General features: G+C 42.3%; 2 protein-coding genes and 1 long non-coding RNA gene across 7 annotated transcripts; 2 read left to right on the top strand and 1 right to left on the bottom strand.

Moving 5' to 3' along the window:
• The first annotated feature begins 184 nt into the window (after positions 1 to 184).
• Positions 185 to 5,196, top strand: mat2b (methionine adenosyltransferase 2 non-catalytic beta subunit). Of its 3 annotated transcripts, none has more exons than XM_055514488.1 (7): positions 185 to 343; positions 1,647 to 1,844; positions 1,976 to 2,090; positions 2,770 to 2,922; positions 3,298 to 3,488; positions 4,122 to 4,235; positions 4,531 to 5,196. In XM_055514488.1, exons 1-7 carry the CDS (start codon positions 314 to 316, stop codon positions 4,702 to 4,704), a joined length of 975 nt encoding a protein of 324 aa, XP_055370463.1. In that variant the 5' UTR covers positions 185 to 313; the 3' UTR covers positions 4,705 to 5,196. The 3 variants fall into 3 exon arrangements, with proteins under 3 accessions (XP_055370463.1, XP_055370460.1, XP_055370462.1); XM_055514485.1 differs by lacking the exon at positions 185 to 343 and adding an exon at positions 619 to 861; XM_055514487.1 differs by lacking the exon at positions 185 to 343 and adding an exon at positions 624 to 822.
• Positions 5,197 to 12,153: 6,957 nt separating this feature from the next.
• LOC129605104 (uncharacterized) lies at positions 12,154 to 15,473 on the bottom strand. The gene is made up of 2 exons (XM_055514484.1): positions 14,076 to 15,473; positions 12,154 to 13,259 (listed from the first exon to the last, which is right to left on the bottom strand). The coding sequence occupies exons 1-2, from the start codon at positions 15,471 to 15,473 to the stop codon at positions 13,224 to 13,226; spliced, it is 1,434 nt and encodes a 477-aa protein (XP_055370459.1). The 3' UTR covers positions 12,154 to 13,223.
• Positions 13,257 to 16,167, top strand: LOC121202745 (uncharacterized). Of its 3 annotated transcripts, XR_005898620.2 has the most exons (4): positions 13,257 to 13,820; positions 13,914 to 15,533; positions 15,761 to 15,860; positions 16,044 to 16,167. It is a non-coding gene; the product is annotated as an uncharacterized LOC121202745 (long non-coding RNA). The 3 variants fall into 3 exon arrangements; XR_005898619.2 differs by having other exon boundaries at positions 13,914 to 15,860; XR_005898621.2 differs by lacking the exon at positions 15,761 to 15,860 and having other exon boundaries at positions 16,044 to 16,166.
• The last annotated feature ends 411 nt before the right edge of the window (positions 16,168 to 16,578 follow it).

The following is a 16,578-nucleotide window of genomic DNA, read 5'->3' as shown; positions in this document are numbered from 1 at the left end:
TCGCTCTCTCTCTCTGTAGCGGGTATATTACATGTTTTATATAGAATCAGGGATTTACGTATAATAATTTAGTTGATTTTAATTCCTGTTCATAAAGGGGGAAAGATGAAATCGCTGTATGTATGCGCACACACAAGGAAAATAGTGTAGAAAACAATAATTCCACAGTCCAACCCAGAGGGTGGCGGTAAGGGACAACGAGCAGCAGCAGGAAAGGGAGAAGAAGAACTCTAGCTAAACCAGTTACTGCTGTTTTTCCATTGTTTCTAGTGGACTCTGCTGTCGGCCAATCTGTCAGCTTCTCCCGACTCAGATGCCTGGTTTGGGGTTGAGAGTTACGCAGGTAATTCAACATTGTTTGGTTCTGGAATATGTTTGTGCAAAGCCCGTATATGTGTAAAACTGGTTTCCAAACCAGAGATTTTTTGTGGTTTTACTTCCTCCCTCAGTGTGTAATAGAGTTTTACAACAAAACAACACCGTTTAGTAAAACCCGGATCCGTTCAGAGAACAGTTGGGTTGTGATATGTGTATTTCAAACCTGGTTCTTTCGACTTGCATTGTGAACCATTCGGCCCATTTCGTTTTTTTTTTGTTGTGTTTGCTTATATACCAAGTCATTACGACAGTCGTTTTACGGCAAACAGCGGATTGGACCGGAAGCGAAAAACGGAAGAAAAAATGTTTTGCAGAGATCTATTTTGATCAATAATTGATCCGGTGACCGATTACAATCGCCGATATCTGATTGGAGGAGACATGAGCTTCGCAGCTGCGGAACTTAGAATCATATTCAGCCCTGGCCAAGTGCAGCTTGTTCAGGTAAACGAGCTATTGGTCGTAACTACTAACGTCAGAAAGGTTCGTATTTGAACTTAAGTGCTTATTAAAATGATTGAAACTATTAAGTCAAACACTTAATGTTCAGAGACGGATGAGAAACGCCTCCACTCTAACCCAGCAAATATGGTTGCGTTCTACAGATACGTTTGGTTAAATCTGTAGAAACACTGCAAAGAAGAATAAGAAAAAAACAAAAACATTTTAGTCCCATATGGGGAAATTTTGTCTCTGAACCAGCACAGGCACAATAAAAGAAACGCACAGCAACAGATTCAGGATTAGGTTGAGTTGGTACAGTACGACCCTATACAGAGTGAGTATGGTAGGCAATGAAAGGTAGGATTATTGCATGTTGTAAATATAATGTTGCACAGTTTGCACAAATATTGTACAGAGTACATTTCATGCATAGCCACCAAATGCCTATGCAAATGAATGAATGATTTAATGTCTTTTGAAGAGTTTATTTAGGTTTTATTTAAGTTTCTGGGTGTTCTGGGTTGGTTTCTTTATAGCCTGAAACCTATGCTGTAAAGTACCTTGAGATAACATTTGTTGTAACTTGCTGTAGAACCAGTGGATTCCCAGTGATATACTGGGAAAGCACAGTGTCAAATTATAATTGCTGTATGTGGGGAATCTGTTTGTTTCTAGTCTTATACCTTGTCAAGTGCCTTAACTCTGAGAATTGGCACTATATAAATAAAATATATAAATAAAATTGAGTTGAATTTCATGGGTACAACCACTGTCATTTATTGTAGTTGCTTTGGTACCGGTATTGGTGCTAATTCTTGTTTTAGGAGGAGGAGGCGTTCCCAGGTGGTCCCAGGGTCCTGGTTACTGGGGCGACGGGGCTTCTGGGTCGTGCAGTCTGCAGGGAGTTTCACATCAGTGGTTGGTCTGTTGTTGGAACTGGATATCGAAGAGCCAGGCCTCATCTCCTTCGTTGTGACCTAACAGATGAGGATGCTATTCGGGGACTTTTGCATGAACACCAGGTATTACTATGTACTTTACTGTCACCCTTGCTGTGATGCTGGTCCTTGATGATTTAAAGACTAGTTCTAATTCCCCTCGAAATAGACGTTTGTGACACACATGATGAAAACAGTTTGTATCTTTGTCCCAGCCTGATGTTATTGTCCACTGTGCGGCTGAGCGACGCCCCGACGTCGTGGACCGACACACAGAAGCAGCTGTAAACCTCAATGTGCACGCCACCAGCACTCTTGCCAAAGAGGCAGGTCAGTGATTCTGTGTTTCTCTCCTCATTAGTGTTATAGGCTGCTCTTGATCTGTGGGCCAGTTCAGCTCACATATTAGCCACTTATTTATTTAGGAATAGGGTTAAGGAATAGGGCGAGACATTGTAATTGATCATGTACATGTGCCGATTTCAGTAATGTGAAATCATACAACAGCTACAAATTAGGTTACTTCTAAAGAGTTGGACTCCACTAAAGAGTGCAAAAACCTTTTTGGAAGTTTATTGGGCCAGCATCTGCACACTGGAGAGAAACAGCACTGAGTTTGTGATGCCTCTATAAGGTTGCACTGATGGGAAGACGGAAAAATATGGGAGAAATATGACCCAAAGTCAGTGAAATGTCTTATAATGCTTTCATCTTGGTGAATAGAAGGATGCAGCAGATGAGCCTGGTGTATGAAGGATGCAGCAGATGAGCCTGGTGTATGATTGTGGTCCCCCATTGTTTAAACCACAGGCCAGGGAGCTAAAGGCCTCTTTCACAGTGGCTGATGTCATCGTCCAGAACGAGGAGACCATTGAAAATTAGTGGTTTTAATGCCAAAGCTGCAGGAAGCTAGTCTAATCCAGAAATAGCCATACAAGTAATTTATATACTTGTATACAGTATATTTGTTATTTAAAGTGTCCAGTACAATATATAATGTTTCTCACAGCTGTATCTGGAGCGTTGTTCATATATATCAGCACCGACTATGTGTTCGATGGAAGGAATCCTCCCTACGGAGAAGACGACAGCCCCAACCCTCTGAATCTTTATGGACGAAGCAAACTGGAGGGCGAGAGGGAGACACTTCGACATTGTCCAGGTCTGTCTGTCTGTCTGTCTGTCTGTCTGTCTGTCTGTCTGTCTGTCTGTCTGTCTGTCTGTCTGTGTGAGTGATGAAGTACACAACAATTAATGTGCAGTAGACAATCACATACTTGCATAAAGAAAAATTTCTTTTCATACTAACTTCAACACAAAACTACGGACATCCTTTTATGTTGATGTGTTCCATGTTGGCTTAGTTAAAAAGAAAACTCTATCAACATTCTGAACTTTTTTTAATTTTCACACCTCCATAGATGCCTCAATTTTCCTCCTGCTTATTAAGTGCACGTTTAAATGCGTTGTTGCTCATGAAATCACCACTGCAGAATAGCGTGTGAAGACATCCATTAGCTGTTTGTCTGTCCCATAGGTGCAGTGGTGTTGCGGGTGCCTGTTTTGTTTGGGGAGGTGGAATCGCTAACAGAAAGTGTGGTGACTAACCTGTGGCTGAAAGTGGAGGCGGCAGAGGGCTGCACCTTGGACCACTGCCGGCAGAGATTTCCTACAGATGCTCGGGATGTTGCTGCTGTTTGCAGGAAATTAGCAGAAAGGGCAAAAGAGGTGAGGCAAAGGCTGAGACCTATTGTATGTGTTTTCTCTATTTGTGAAATTGGCACCAAAACAATCATTCCAGCACTAAATCTATGGAAGATGTAATCTGACTTTTGTTTAACAAATTTTTATAAAGTTTTACTGTATTCATTATTCTAATTTATTAATTATGTTTCACATTTTACTGTATTTGTTTCAGTATTTTGTTTTAATTATTTAACTTTTACATATCCCTGTAAATCTGTAATCCATGTGTTTCCTTTTGATTTATGCAATACCATGAGCCTTTCCTAATATTTTTGTCCTTATTTGCTACTTCATTTTTTATTCCCCTTTTGTTGAATATTTTAATGGTGTGCCTTATCTTTTTTTTTAATTCTCTTATCTTTGGCAACAAACTGCGGTGGAAATGATGATTAATTGACAATGCAGGAGTGTGATCAACCTGCAGTGATTAGTCACATTGAACATTATGCACTTGTAAGTTCTTGTGACTTATTGTACTAATGTTTTATCTTGTTCTTTGTCTGAAATGTAAGCAGTACAGGACAACAGAATACAGTTTGGAGGTTGGTGGTGAAAGTGGGGGAAGAAGTGGACTTGTCAGTTTTCACACCTAGTAACCTTTTTCTGTCTTTACAGGATCCATCTATTAGAGGAATCTTCCATTTTTCAGGTAAAGAGCAGATGACCAATTATGAAATGGCTCTTGCCATTGCTCACGCCTTCAACCTTCCATCCAACCACCTTATTCCTGTAAGCATAAATTTTAATTGTTATATTTAGTAAAGCACCTCATTCAGTTCCTGGCTGTTATTTTAGGTTTTTAGACAATTAAAATTTGTGTGTTGGCTTAAAGTGAAGCTCATATTATTTGTCTTACGTTTTGTTAATTTAAATTCTAATATCCTTTGTGTACAGCATAAAATCTTAGTTATATTAACATATACTAATATTACTAATATGTTTTTTGAATGGTTTATATTTTAAATTGTCGGTATTCCTAGGAACTAAGGGGCGTTTACTAACATGTATATGTGTCTCCCTCCAGCTGACAGAGCAGTCACCAGGCTCTGCTCTTCGTCCTGTCAATGCTCAATTAAACTGTACACGCCTGGAGTTGCTCAACCTGAGTGTGGAACCGAGGCCATTCAGCTCGGCCATCACTGACTGTTTGTGGCCCTTCACACCTGACAAACGCTGGAGACAGACAGTCTTCCATTGATAGATGGGTGGGGAAAAAAAGTTAACAGAATATTTCATCTGCATTTAGAATACATGTGCGTTGGCTAATTGTCTGCATTTTGTATGTGTGCGCATATCAGATAGTTGTGGTATTGGTATAGTAACTGTTTGAACTTTAACAGTTTTACTAAAACAGGTTCTTGTGAGGTTAAAACCTTAGGGCAGGGGTGCCCTGGTCCTGGAAAGCTACTGTCTTGCTGTTTTTCAAACTCTCCCTGCTGATCAGGTTTGTCAGTTGAAGCTACTGATTGAATAAACACACCTGGTTAAGGTAATAAGTATTAGCTGAGGCAGGGGTAGTTGGAAATCCAGCAGGACAGTAGCTCTCAAGAACCAGGGTTGGACACCCCTGCCTTGGTTCTAAATTATAATCAAGTCATCTTAAAACAAAAAACAACGTATGTTTACAGAATAACTTTAGCAAATTTTACACTTTGTTGTTGAGATTAATTAATTAAACCCTTTAAAAATATTTTCTCACTGGTGTGTGTCTATAGTTTCTGTTGAGTTTACACCACATAAAGAAATAATGTGTTGTACAGTTGAACACAAAGCAGCAGCAGTTAGAAGAGAAGAACGAAAGCTTTTATTGGTCATTATCACATCTGTTACAATGTTGCAACAAAATTTGTCTTCATCCTCTGGCAGAGCACCGGCTGCAATGCAAGGTGTTAAGGGAGCTAGTGAGTGTCTTATTCAAGGACACACCCGGAGCCCTGGTGGGTTTGGACAATGCCCACTGAGCTGCCAAAAGCAGGAGGAAATAACCTTGTGTGTTTACAGTTGTAGCAATTCAAACTGACCATAGTTTTGATTGCAGTATGGGTGCGTCGCCAATTAAAGATTGTTAATCCTGCAGCGATCTAAAAGAAATCAGGATGCTAGTCTCGTTTCAACCACCAGGTGGCGCAAAGTTGTTTGCATACATCCAATTCACTGCAACTCATTTCCACCTGTTAACATATAGTGGGTATGGAAAGTATTTAGACCCCCCTAAAAAATTCACTCTGTTATACCGCAGCCATTTGCTAAAATCATTTAGTTATTTTTTTCCCCAATGTACACACAGCACCCCATATTGAGAAAAACTCAGAATTGAGTATAACTGACAAATTTTATGGGGGTCCGAATGCTTGCTATGCCCACTGTACAGTAAATGCATTGTTTAGAATACAAATTTGTTTAAAGGAGGCTGTCCTATATAGCTGGAGACTATAGGGAGGCAACCAAGCCACTGTAGCAATCTACGTCTGGACTGAGGTAACCTGACCTACATGTGAACTTAACTCCCTACTTTGAAGAGCCCCTACGTCCCTTTCAGTCCCCAGAGATAAGGGACCCTGAATCTTTCTCCACAACAGGAGACTGGCTTCTATCACCACAGGCACCAATTGACGCCAACATCTCAAATGTCCATATCAAAGAACCATGAGTCCACTTTGTTGATCTACCTGTAAATCTCTCAGGATTCCACCTCTGCTTATCATGCCAAAAGGACAGGCTGTCACATTTATCACTGCTTCCTCTCCCAGAACTGGGACCACCAGCCATAAAATGTGGAATGTGCTCATCAAGACAACGAGAAATTTCATTTGGACACAGATTCTGGTTCAGATGCACCAGAACTTTCAACTTCCATGAAACTGATGCCATTGTATTCTGTGGACAAAATGTTTTCATTTGGTATTAGATTGGTTTCTGTGTGATGTTTAATGCCTGATCTACAGATTTGACAGGAAATTCCTAAAGTCACAAAGGGACTCCAAGTTATCACCACGCTTTCCTTTGTGTGAAGGCACAAAGTTGAAATACAGATACTCACCTTCTTTACTTATTTTAATCTGTGCAACATACACATAGACTATGTCCACCAGCTACAATTAGGTATCCTCATTATTGTATTACATTTTTAAGTGTTACAATTGTTTAATTAGTAATGTCCAGATTAGGTCATTTATAATTTGATTTTACTTGCATTTATTATTCGTGTATGTTTTAGTGTTTACTGGGTGTTACATAAGACAAGACAAGTCATGATAAATAACATTACATTTGTTACAGCGTTGTAAGGGACCACATATAAGACCTTAATCTTCTATGCATTTAATATTGCTGTTTAACCATTCTGACTTCTCTGCTTATTTGAGTGTCCAAGCGATCCTTACATGTGTATTGTGTTATGGTGTGATGGAACTTTGAGCGTGATGAAAAGAGGAAAGCTTAGTTATCCCAGATTTAGGAGCGATCTAAATCAAATAGTTTGATTCCTGATCTGAAGAGGTGGAACTCTTCACCACTGGCTGAACTCATTTCTCCGCCCTGCAGTGACCACTGCCCCAGGGGTATTTAAACCAGTGACACCCTAGGCGAATCGGATTTCCCTCTATCTACAAACTTCTTTCACCTTTTCTTTTTGCGTCGCATTACTTTTCTTAAATTTTCCTTTGTTCTTAAATTTTGTAAACCTAAGTTAAACTTAGAAACACGAACGAACAACGATTTTTATTACGTTAGAAAGTCATCAAGAAACTCTGCGAAACTGAAACTATCACAACCAGTCCTTAATTGACTTGCTATTTTTGATCAAACTAATTAAATTAGATTCCAGCCCGTTTCCTTTTTGGGCTAGTTTAAGTAGCGCTGACGCTTTGAAACACCTTGAAAGTCCAGCCTGGCCGACTGTTACTTCGCTGAACCCGAGCCGCCATCATCACCACGGGCGATGATTCCTGGCCCAGAGGCCGTGGCACCTGGACCAGAGAGGGCACGCCTGCTCAACCAACCGGTAACGGGAGACACGGCACAGCGGCCGACAGCTCCAAACTAAAGCAAGACGAACATCTCTAATCCTCTGAGAATTCTGGTGTTTCTCAAAGCTCTAAAATTGAACATTCCAAATTGATTAGATATCCTTAGATTCGAATTAGTTAGAGACAAATACTCTTTTCGCTTGATCAAAGCCATCACACACTCAGGTCTTGACCATTCTTTGTGTTTTCACTAATTGATTCATTCACTGTTCATCATTTCATTCTGATCGTTCTCTCATTTTCTGTTGTTTATTGGAGTATTTCCATATTATGTTATTCATATATCCAGTAGTGTTAGATTAATAAAACGTTAAAAGGAATCTGGTTTTGTGTGCATTGCTCTTCAGATTTAAGCAGAGGTCACTGAACCGCGACAAGAATTCACAGCATAAGAGACTGATTTGGTTTTTTACAAGAAAGTTGTTATTGTTGTTAATAACTGGTAACTTATTGAATTAACATCTGGCGTTGGCTAGATTGATACAAGCGTGGTTTCAGCTTTAAAACAAACCTGGTGCCCCAACTTTGAGGTATATTAGTGTTTCTGCATTAATATCAAACTATTAATAATTTGAATCCGCTACATATTATTGGTGCCGTCCACGTGAGGCGCTATTTCATACCTTTGCTTGTCTGAGAACGTTGCGAACCATAGTGAATAGAATCAGTTGTTGGTGCATTTCTTGTTTGACTTTCGAAAAAGCTTGATCTGAAGCTTAGTTGGTTTACAATAAAACGAGTGGACACAGCCGTGCGCTGTGGAGTGTTGTTGTTTAGGTCCGCGCCGCGCAAGTCCTCCAGCCGAGAGGGGCGTGCAGGTAATTAAGCGCTGCTGACGAAGTCAGAAATACGTAGAAGAAGAATATTGTTTTGATTGAAGTGTGTTTGCAAACATTGTTATAACTGAGCGTCGCCGTACGCTTGTGTGAAATTAGAGGCCTTGTGGGCGAGTTCCTTGGTTGCTGCCTGTTCCAGAACTAAGGGCTGCGCCCTGGATTAAGTCGATTCTCTGCGTGTTCCATTTAATTCACCTCTGATCCAGACCTTCCCTTTAGAGCAGCTGGACTAGCTACCCAGCTCCCTATAAACTGTTAAAACAAACTGTTTGACAGGGGAAGAGTGACGTTTATTGTGCATTATCTTGGTGAGTCATACGGACTCCTTGTTGTTACTGAAGAAAACCGGTAAATAGTTAAAACGTTAAAGTTGCCCACTGTGCAATACCAAGTGGAAAATAAATGATCCGAAGTTGTTAAAACTTGATACTGTTGAGTTCAAACGTTGAACTGTTGCTAGGCCTTGGAGCCCAAAGCGTGTAGCCGCAGTGCTAAACTTAAGTGTATGAAGTAAGTGCTCTGACCTGCAGCCAGAGCGCAACTGACCTGAAACTTTACCTGCAGCCAGCGCCTTTCAAGGGGCGTGCCCAAAAGTTGTCGGTGCTGACGTCACCGTTTTACAGCGCCTCCCAGTCGAGAGCGCCCTGTCGTCCTTAAACAGAATTAAAATCAGAGTGATACTCTCTGCCTCCACCCAGTGGCCGATTTGGTTAACTGAGTCAGAAAGCAGGCATTCCAGCCGAGTAAGCCCCAGTGCATCTCATAGTTGGATTTAAATAGCCTTCATTGTTGATAAACGTTGTTTTGCTTATAACTAGTCACATTTAATCCTAGTTACTCACTTTGGATTGAATCCTACACTGTAGAATTTTTGAATTTTTTTTTTCTAAATTACCTTCGCATTTTTGACTTTTACTCTTTTGTTATTACTATAACATTCTTTTTGATTGATTTTTACCATTATCTTTGATTGCCATATTGTGTATAGAATTTTTTTTTTAGAAATAACTTCCATAAAAAATTTAATTCCTTTGATCTACTCTAGTTAAAGAAGCGTTTGAATTTAAATAATTGATTAGATGCCTCCTCACCTGTATAAAGAGACAATCAGGAAGAAGTAAACTTTTTGTGATTAATTGAGAACCACTCAATTCTAGAGAACTGCTGACCAACCTCAGTAACCAAAACACTGGTAAGATGGAGCCAACCAGTGAGTTGAAAAACCCGAATACCAGCATGTCCACTGACCCTAGCATACATATCCGGGTCGCGACTGAAGAAGCATTAAATGAGCTGACCCAAGCTTTTATTCCTGGATATATGACGGAAATCCAGGGATCTACGGTGAAGGAACTTGACAATCTGTTAACAGACTTCACTGCTGACGCCCTAACCCAATCCTTGAAAGAAAAGGATAAGATGAGAATGCTGGGACGAATGGCCATAATAATGTCCATCCAATTAAAACAAACACACCAACTACTAGAGAGAGACAATAAAAAATTAGATACCCGCAAACAACAAAACACCCAACTACAAGAAAAAAATAACCTTCTTGAACACCTCCTGGAAATGTCAAAACGGGATCAAGCAGAATCAGTAGCCAAATCCAGTGAATTAGCCGCTGATTTTCAAACAGAAAAGGAGGATTTAGAAAATGAAAATCATAAATTAAAACAATCCCTCCTGCAATGTGAGCAAGAGCTCACTACTTCTCAACAACAGCTTGAAGAAGCACGAGTAGATAAACACAAAACACAAACTTTGCTCTCCCAAACTACGGATGAGAATGATGACCTAAAATCTAAAAACAACATTCTTGAGAGACATCTAGAGAAGGAACAACAAGTGAACCAACACTTGCACCATCAATTGGTTGTTGCTGAAAACAAAACATGCGAAATTAAATAACTCCAAGAAAAACATGAGAAAGAATTAGCCAAGGTTAAAAGAGATCTTGATTATTCTTTTGAAATAGGGAAGACACACACTTCCCATGATGCCTTTTACCAGCAAACAAAAAGGAATGCAATCCCTCCCAGGGAGGAGGAGCCGCCACCTGCCGTGCTCCATTCATACCTCCCACCGGAACCACTGAGAGCACAATATTCGCACAGAAGCTCATCACCAGTGGTTGCAAACGCATTGCCTTCTTCCCCTCTAGGTCAAAACGCATCACAAACACCTTCTATGAGAGATTTGGATAAGATAGCACGCAACATCATTGATCCTAGTCCTGGTGGTTCTCATGATACCTCCGGCTACTTAAAAGACATCAGCTTTTACCTGCAAAGGTATCCACAGTCTACAACCCATGATAAGTTATATCTTATCAAATTAACCTCGAGTCCTGATGTTAGCAATTTCATTGAACGACAACCCAGCATAATTAGAGATGATTATGACCTGCTATGCGATGCTCTAGAGCGGGAATACAGTGATACTGTCTCCCAATCGGGACTTAATGCAGCTATTGCTATTAAGCAAGCCTGACATGAAGACCCACAGGCTTACTACCGACGCCTTCTTCGAGCCTACTTCGGCTCTAGAAATGAACCACGAATGGAGGAAGACTTAAACTTCAAAACACTTTTTATCAAAAACCTCCATCCTGCTACTAGCAGTCATCTTGGCATTTCAGCAAATCCACGCAACTCCACCAGACAACACCTACGTGAACTGGCATCGTTGGGGTTTGCAAAACACAAAGAGATTCATCCAAAGAATCCTGAGCCGAGTACTGTGTTCAACATTGACACCAAACATTTGCCTCTGAGATTAGAAGGAGCTTATGATGGTGGCTCAAAGGACACCGAAAGAATGGGATGCCAAGAGTGGGTATTGAGCCACACGCATCCCGAGTGTGATGTGTTTGTCTGAGGAGACGGGATGGAAGGATCCGTGCACTCTGCATCCAGGTGAGCTCCAGGTGACCCGCATCCACCGTCCACATCCCCACACAGTATCTGTCCTGGCCCTCGTAACAGCAGTGATGAAATAAAATAGCCTTCATTGTAAAACTGAATTCCAAGAACATACATGAAATGCTGTGCACACGTGCACATATGCACAGACACAGAGACACACACACTCACGTGTCCCTTTTGTATAAATGTATAAACGTTTTATACAGCAAGGGGGGGGGTGGCCTTTCAAACACTCTGCTTTGCCTCCTGCAATGACATACAACTGACAACACACACACACACACACACACACACACACACACACACACACACACACACACACACACACACACACACACACACACTGTCCCTTTTGTTGAAATGGATGAACATTTTATACAATTATAATACAAATAGGTTGGGCCTGTGTTGGGGGATGGGTTTGAAGGTGCTTAGGATGAGGCGTTTGGTTAAAAAGTGGTTATGATTAGGCATGATTACTAGGGTGGTTATGGTTAGGTATGGATCTGGCATTAGGCTTAGGCATGATTACTAGGGTGGGTTAGGGGGTTAGGGTTAGGGTTAGGGGGGTTAGGGGTTAGGGTTAGGTGAAGGATTGGATCAGTGTTATTTGTTATCTGTGTGGATCTCAGGTGCGCTGGCTCAGGTGGCTGAAGGAGGCATGGAAGATGAATACCTTTTCTTATGATCGGACGGACGACCCATCTTCCAAAACAGGAGCAAGCTAATAGCCTAGAGATTGACCAAGACAAATAGAATTTTTTTTTTTTTTTTTTTTTTTTTTTTTTTTTTTTAATAAATATAAAATACATATGATGGCAAGTGCCAAAGGAGGTAAGTGTTTAAAGACTATGTCTAAGAATTAAGAGTATAGACTATGCAAATAAAGTAATAGTTATTAAGTGCCATTATCTTCATTAATTCACTCTGCATGCAATAAAATCAACATTCATTATTAATAGAAAAAGAGAGGTCATGCAATATCATTTATTATCCTTTGGATCATAGATGCTTTGGAATAAATAACAATAAATATGATGAGGGGGTAATCCTCAATCAAGTGCCAACAAAAAGGTAAGTGCTTGGGCCTCTGTTTAGGAATAACAATGCCAGTAGGGTCATGCAAATGGCAACCATTAAGATGTTTTGGTCAACATTCATTCACTCTATGTGCAATAAAGTCCACATTCATTATTAATAGACAATAGATAATAGAAGGTTCATGCAATATATTATATATATGTAAAGTGATCCCATAATTAAAAAGAAGAAAAAAACAAATATTAAGCTCATGTTCAATTTGTAATGCCTCTCCCTCTCTGTCACACAGGAAGCTGTATGGAAGTTGGCTATACCCCTCTCATCTGTCAAGAAACGGTACTTTTTGTTTTGTTTCTTATACGCTTTTCTAGTTCGAGTATCTCTTCCTCTCCCCACTCTGTGTCTAATTCTGAATTCAAAGTTGCTTTATTGTTTTTCATTTAAGCCTGTTGGCGTTGTGGTGCCCAACATTTGTATCCAGTGCTGCTCTCTTCTTTTCCGCTGCCCATCCGTCCAGTTGGCCTGCCATTCGAGGCCAGAAATGGTGAGGTGTTTTGAGAGGTTGCTAATGGCGCCCTCTTGTGGCCGATTTAAGGCCAAGCACCGTCTGTCTATGTCTGTGTGTGTGTCTTGTGGAACAAATGTCAGGCCCCTCTCCAGCAGGCTCAGCTGTGCGGCAGTTGGCCAAAAGAGCTCAGAAAGGTTGAGGACATTTGAGTGGGAAGAGCCACTGTCCTCCCTTCTGTTGTGCGTGTGTGAGGCAGGAGGCTCGAGCCTCCTGACCTCAGTGCTCTGGTTGGAGTTGGGGCCTACTGTAAATTTAAGCTCAGCTTTTGACACCAGAGGTCGAAGATGCTGTGTGCCGTGGCCGTGGTCCAATGGATGTTATCTGCTCTGGTTCTGAACCGGTCCTGTGGGATTCTAGGCAATGAAGGTAAGTAGTTAGTAATATACGTATTAATGGTGTCCAGGTTCTGTTTCTGTATCTGTGTGAGGGATGGTGAGTAATTAATGAGGGGGAAAAAGATGCTGGCATTTGGAAATGCGACTCTGGATGCCCTGTACAGCGCCCTAAGTTGTTTTATTGATGTTTTCTGAGGGTCCTGGTCCCTATTATTGAGTCCCACTGAGAAGACCACAACCTTGACAGAGGGGTGTGCTGGAGTTTTCTGTACCACTTTCCAAAAGTGGTAGAAATTGGCACCAGGGTAGCTGTCGATTTGTACCTCTGGGTGCATAAACTCAAGGATCCTGTTACGGTTCGAGTCCCCCAATATCAGTACAGGTTTTTTACCCCTAATGTGCCAGTCCTCCAGCTTGCGTGAAGGCCGGGCCTTGTGGCTGGTGGGAAAAAACAATAAGGTACGGTTCTGTTCTCTCTCACTGCCTGACGTAAAATCCTCCCATTCCTCGTCCTCAGCCCGCCCAAAGTGCCCCTGCCGTGAGGACTCCAGCCGCACTGCTACCGAGGTGTTTTTGGAGGTATCAGAGTGGATTTGTCCAGTTTGTTCAACTTGGATGTTTTTTCCATTTTCTCGTCCTTTTTCCTCCCACCTCTTTGTTTTTTAATTTTAGCCTGGACCGATCAAGGTGTCTGGGCGGCTGGCTCCCTGGCAGGGGGGCGGATGGCACGGCTGAGTGACCTGGAGGACAGAGGTCAGCAGAGGATGGGGAAAGCTGGTCAATGTCACCTGTGGTGAGTGTTGCCACATTTGTTAAGTCCCTGGCCTGTCGTACCTGTAAGCCCTGTTTACGATTCGTTGCCTGTGGTTGGTAAATTTCCCCTCCGGGATCACAGACACTGGACTTAATGGGGTGGTATGGCGTCTGTTCTGTAAAGGAAGGATCATTAATTACACTCGGTGCCGGAGGAGAGTCTAATGAAAAGTGAAGGGTCAGCTGGGATATTGAAAACTGGTCCTGATCAGGGCCCTGTGGAGAAAGGTTGGTGACAGGCGAAGGGGAGGAGGCAGCAAGTGGAGGAGGACGGTGATGGCGAGGAGGAAGTCGAGAGCAGGGAGCAGACTCCAGCACCTTTAAAGGGGAGAGAGTCTTTAAAGCTGAGCTATTATGAGACTTGAAATTCCTCCTGGTCAGTTTGGAGGTTTGTTGCAGCACATAGTGGGTCTGGTTAGACCGTGTGTCCGTGCTTGTGGTGGCTGATTCAGCTTGTGGCTGGTTCTGGATTTGAGTTTGTGGAGCTGCCATCACCTGCTGCTGCAGAGTGGGCCTATTGCCCAGACAGAGAGTTTGTAAATTCCTACTGGGCCTGGGTAGCGGTGGAAATTGCTCCCTGCTCTTTACGTCCAGTGGCTTGGAGACTGTTGGTGGTTCCTCTTCTGAATCTCTGTTGGAAAGCAAAGGCTGGTTTGACAATAAGACAGAAGGAGGAGTGTAATGAGGATCTGGGTTCTGCACTGCTGTTGCTGCTGCGGCCAGTACCCGCTCAACTGTCGTGGCTGTAGTGGGAGCAAGCCTGCCCCTGTACCGTTTTTCAGCCCAGTTTACTGCCACTTGAAGTGCAATATTGTTTCTATTTATTGGGCTATATTGAGAAATGATGTTAGCGTAGTGATCCCGTAAAATAACCAGGTTTTCCTCCATCCACTTGTTGGTGTTAGTGGTGATTTTGTTTTTAACTTCCTCTGTAGGACTTGCTGGTTTGATGAACCCGGACAGCTTTCTGACCTGCCTCATCATGCCTGCGGGAGGAGTGCCGGTAGATATGGCCCGGTCAGTAATGTTTTTATGATGAATGGCTTGGATGAGTTTAAAATACTTTTTAGCCAGGTCTCTTGTATTAGGATCTAGCACCTGTTTTATCTTAGTTTGTCTTTTAACTCTACCTCTCTCCTCAGGTAAGGAGTTGTGGGTGTAAGTGTTATTGTGTGAGCCCTCTGGATTTTCCTCTCTGTGGCCTAGGTCACATTGAGCAACAGTCTCCCCATAGTGAGCCCCACCGTCCATATTGGAGGTCCTACCTTTAGCCTTGTTGTGGAAGGATTGCGCCATGTGGTTTGTCCTGGGCCTGGTGACGTGGAGTCTCTGCTTCTTAGGCCTCAGGTCTGTAGGCCTCACTTCCCTGTGGCTCATTGTCCGGCTGTCGGTGTGCTTCCAGGTCCCGTTCCTGTCCATCTGGTTTCTGGAGCAGAAAAAAACGCTCCCAGAGGCATAAGGGGGTTTCAATGTCCTCAGGTAAATGTCCAATCCAAGGTTAAACGCATAATCCACAATGTGGTTGAATAAAAATCCACTCAGTGTGAAAGGTAACTAAAGGTTAAAAACCTCCATAAGACGGCGTGTTAAAAACTCACTTTTATTTAGATAAAAAAGTTAAAAAAAGAATTAAAAAACTTTTTAAAAAAACTTAAATAGGAGAGCAGTTTACTCAATATGATCTAAGACTCCCTAACGTTTCGCAGTGCATGCTGCTTCATCAGAGGGAACTAAGGGAAGTGGCGTGAGGGCTCACACATCTATATGAGAGAGACCACATGGTTGTCCCCGCCCCAAACGATCTGGGTAATTCAACTTCCTGTTTGGGTTGGGGAGGTTTCTCTGACTGAGGGTAATAATGGTATACTCCGTCATGGAGTGTTCCATTTTCAGGTTTGAGAAGGAGAGTAGGATGAGAATGAGGCCTAACTAGGTGAGTATTAACCGTATGGTCATTTCATGTATCTTGTTGTGCTTTACTCATTGCAGGTAGCACCAAGAAATCACCAAACCTTTCTCCAGAGGTGCTGCTCAGATCGACCGTGGGGCAGTGGGATGGTCTCCCCCAGGTTGTGGTCCTCTCAGCAGGTCCCTTTTGGATGGGCAGCGGAGGTCAGTTCTTTTTTGACAGGATATAGGGAAATGAACCAAAGCTATTCTAGCAGTCTGTCTTATATCGCAGGGACAGTATGCCCATAGTAGCTGTTATTATTTTATTCTTTTGAGGCTGTCATGTATGTGGAGTTGAGTTGCAGTTTCTTTTCTGTAAGAAGGGTTAGGGTTAGGGTTAGGGTTTAGGGTTAGGGTTAGGGTTAGGGTTAGGGTTAGGGTTAGGGTTAGGGTTAGGGTTAGGGTTAGGGTTAGGGTTAGGGTTAGGGTTAGGGGTTAGGGGTTAGGGTTAGGGGTTAGGGTTAGGGTTAGGGTTAGGGTTGGGTTAGGGTTCGGGTTGGGTTCGGGTTAGGGTTGGGTTAGGGTTCGGGTTCGGGGTTCTGGGTTCGGGTCTGGTTGGGTTGGGTTCGGGTTC

This window comes from Betta splendens, chromosome 14, assembly GCF_900634795.4.
Source record: "Betta splendens chromosome 14, fBetSpl5.4, whole genome shotgun sequence".
Lineage (NCBI taxonomy): Eukaryota > Metazoa > Chordata > Actinopteri > Anabantiformes > Osphronemidae > Betta > Betta splendens.
Note: the sequence above shows the minus strand (reverse complement) of the source record. Positions and strands in the feature narration are given on the sequence as shown.

Bases quoted from the DNA above. Each gene is read 5' to 3' on its own strand.
- mat2b (XM_055514485.1), top strand. From the start codon at position 760: ATGAGCTTCGCAGCTGCGGAACTTAGAATCATATTCAGCCCTGGCCAA. The intron at 862-1,646 runs GTTCGTATTTGA...TTCTTGTTTTAG, and splicing joins TAACTACTAACGTCAGAAAG to GAGGAGGAGGCGTTCCCAGG. The intron at 1,845-1,975 runs GTATTACTATGT...TCTTTGTCCCAG, and splicing joins GACTTTTGCATGAACACCAG to CCTGATGTTATTGTCCACTG.
- LOC129605104 (XM_055514484.1), bottom strand. From the start codon at position 15,473: ATGGACAGGAACGGGACCTGGAAGCACACCGACAGCCGGACAATGAGC. The intron at 13,260-14,075 runs GTACGACAGGCC...TTCATTGCCTAG, and splicing joins ATCGTAAACAGGGCTTACAG to AATCCCACAGGACCGGTTCA.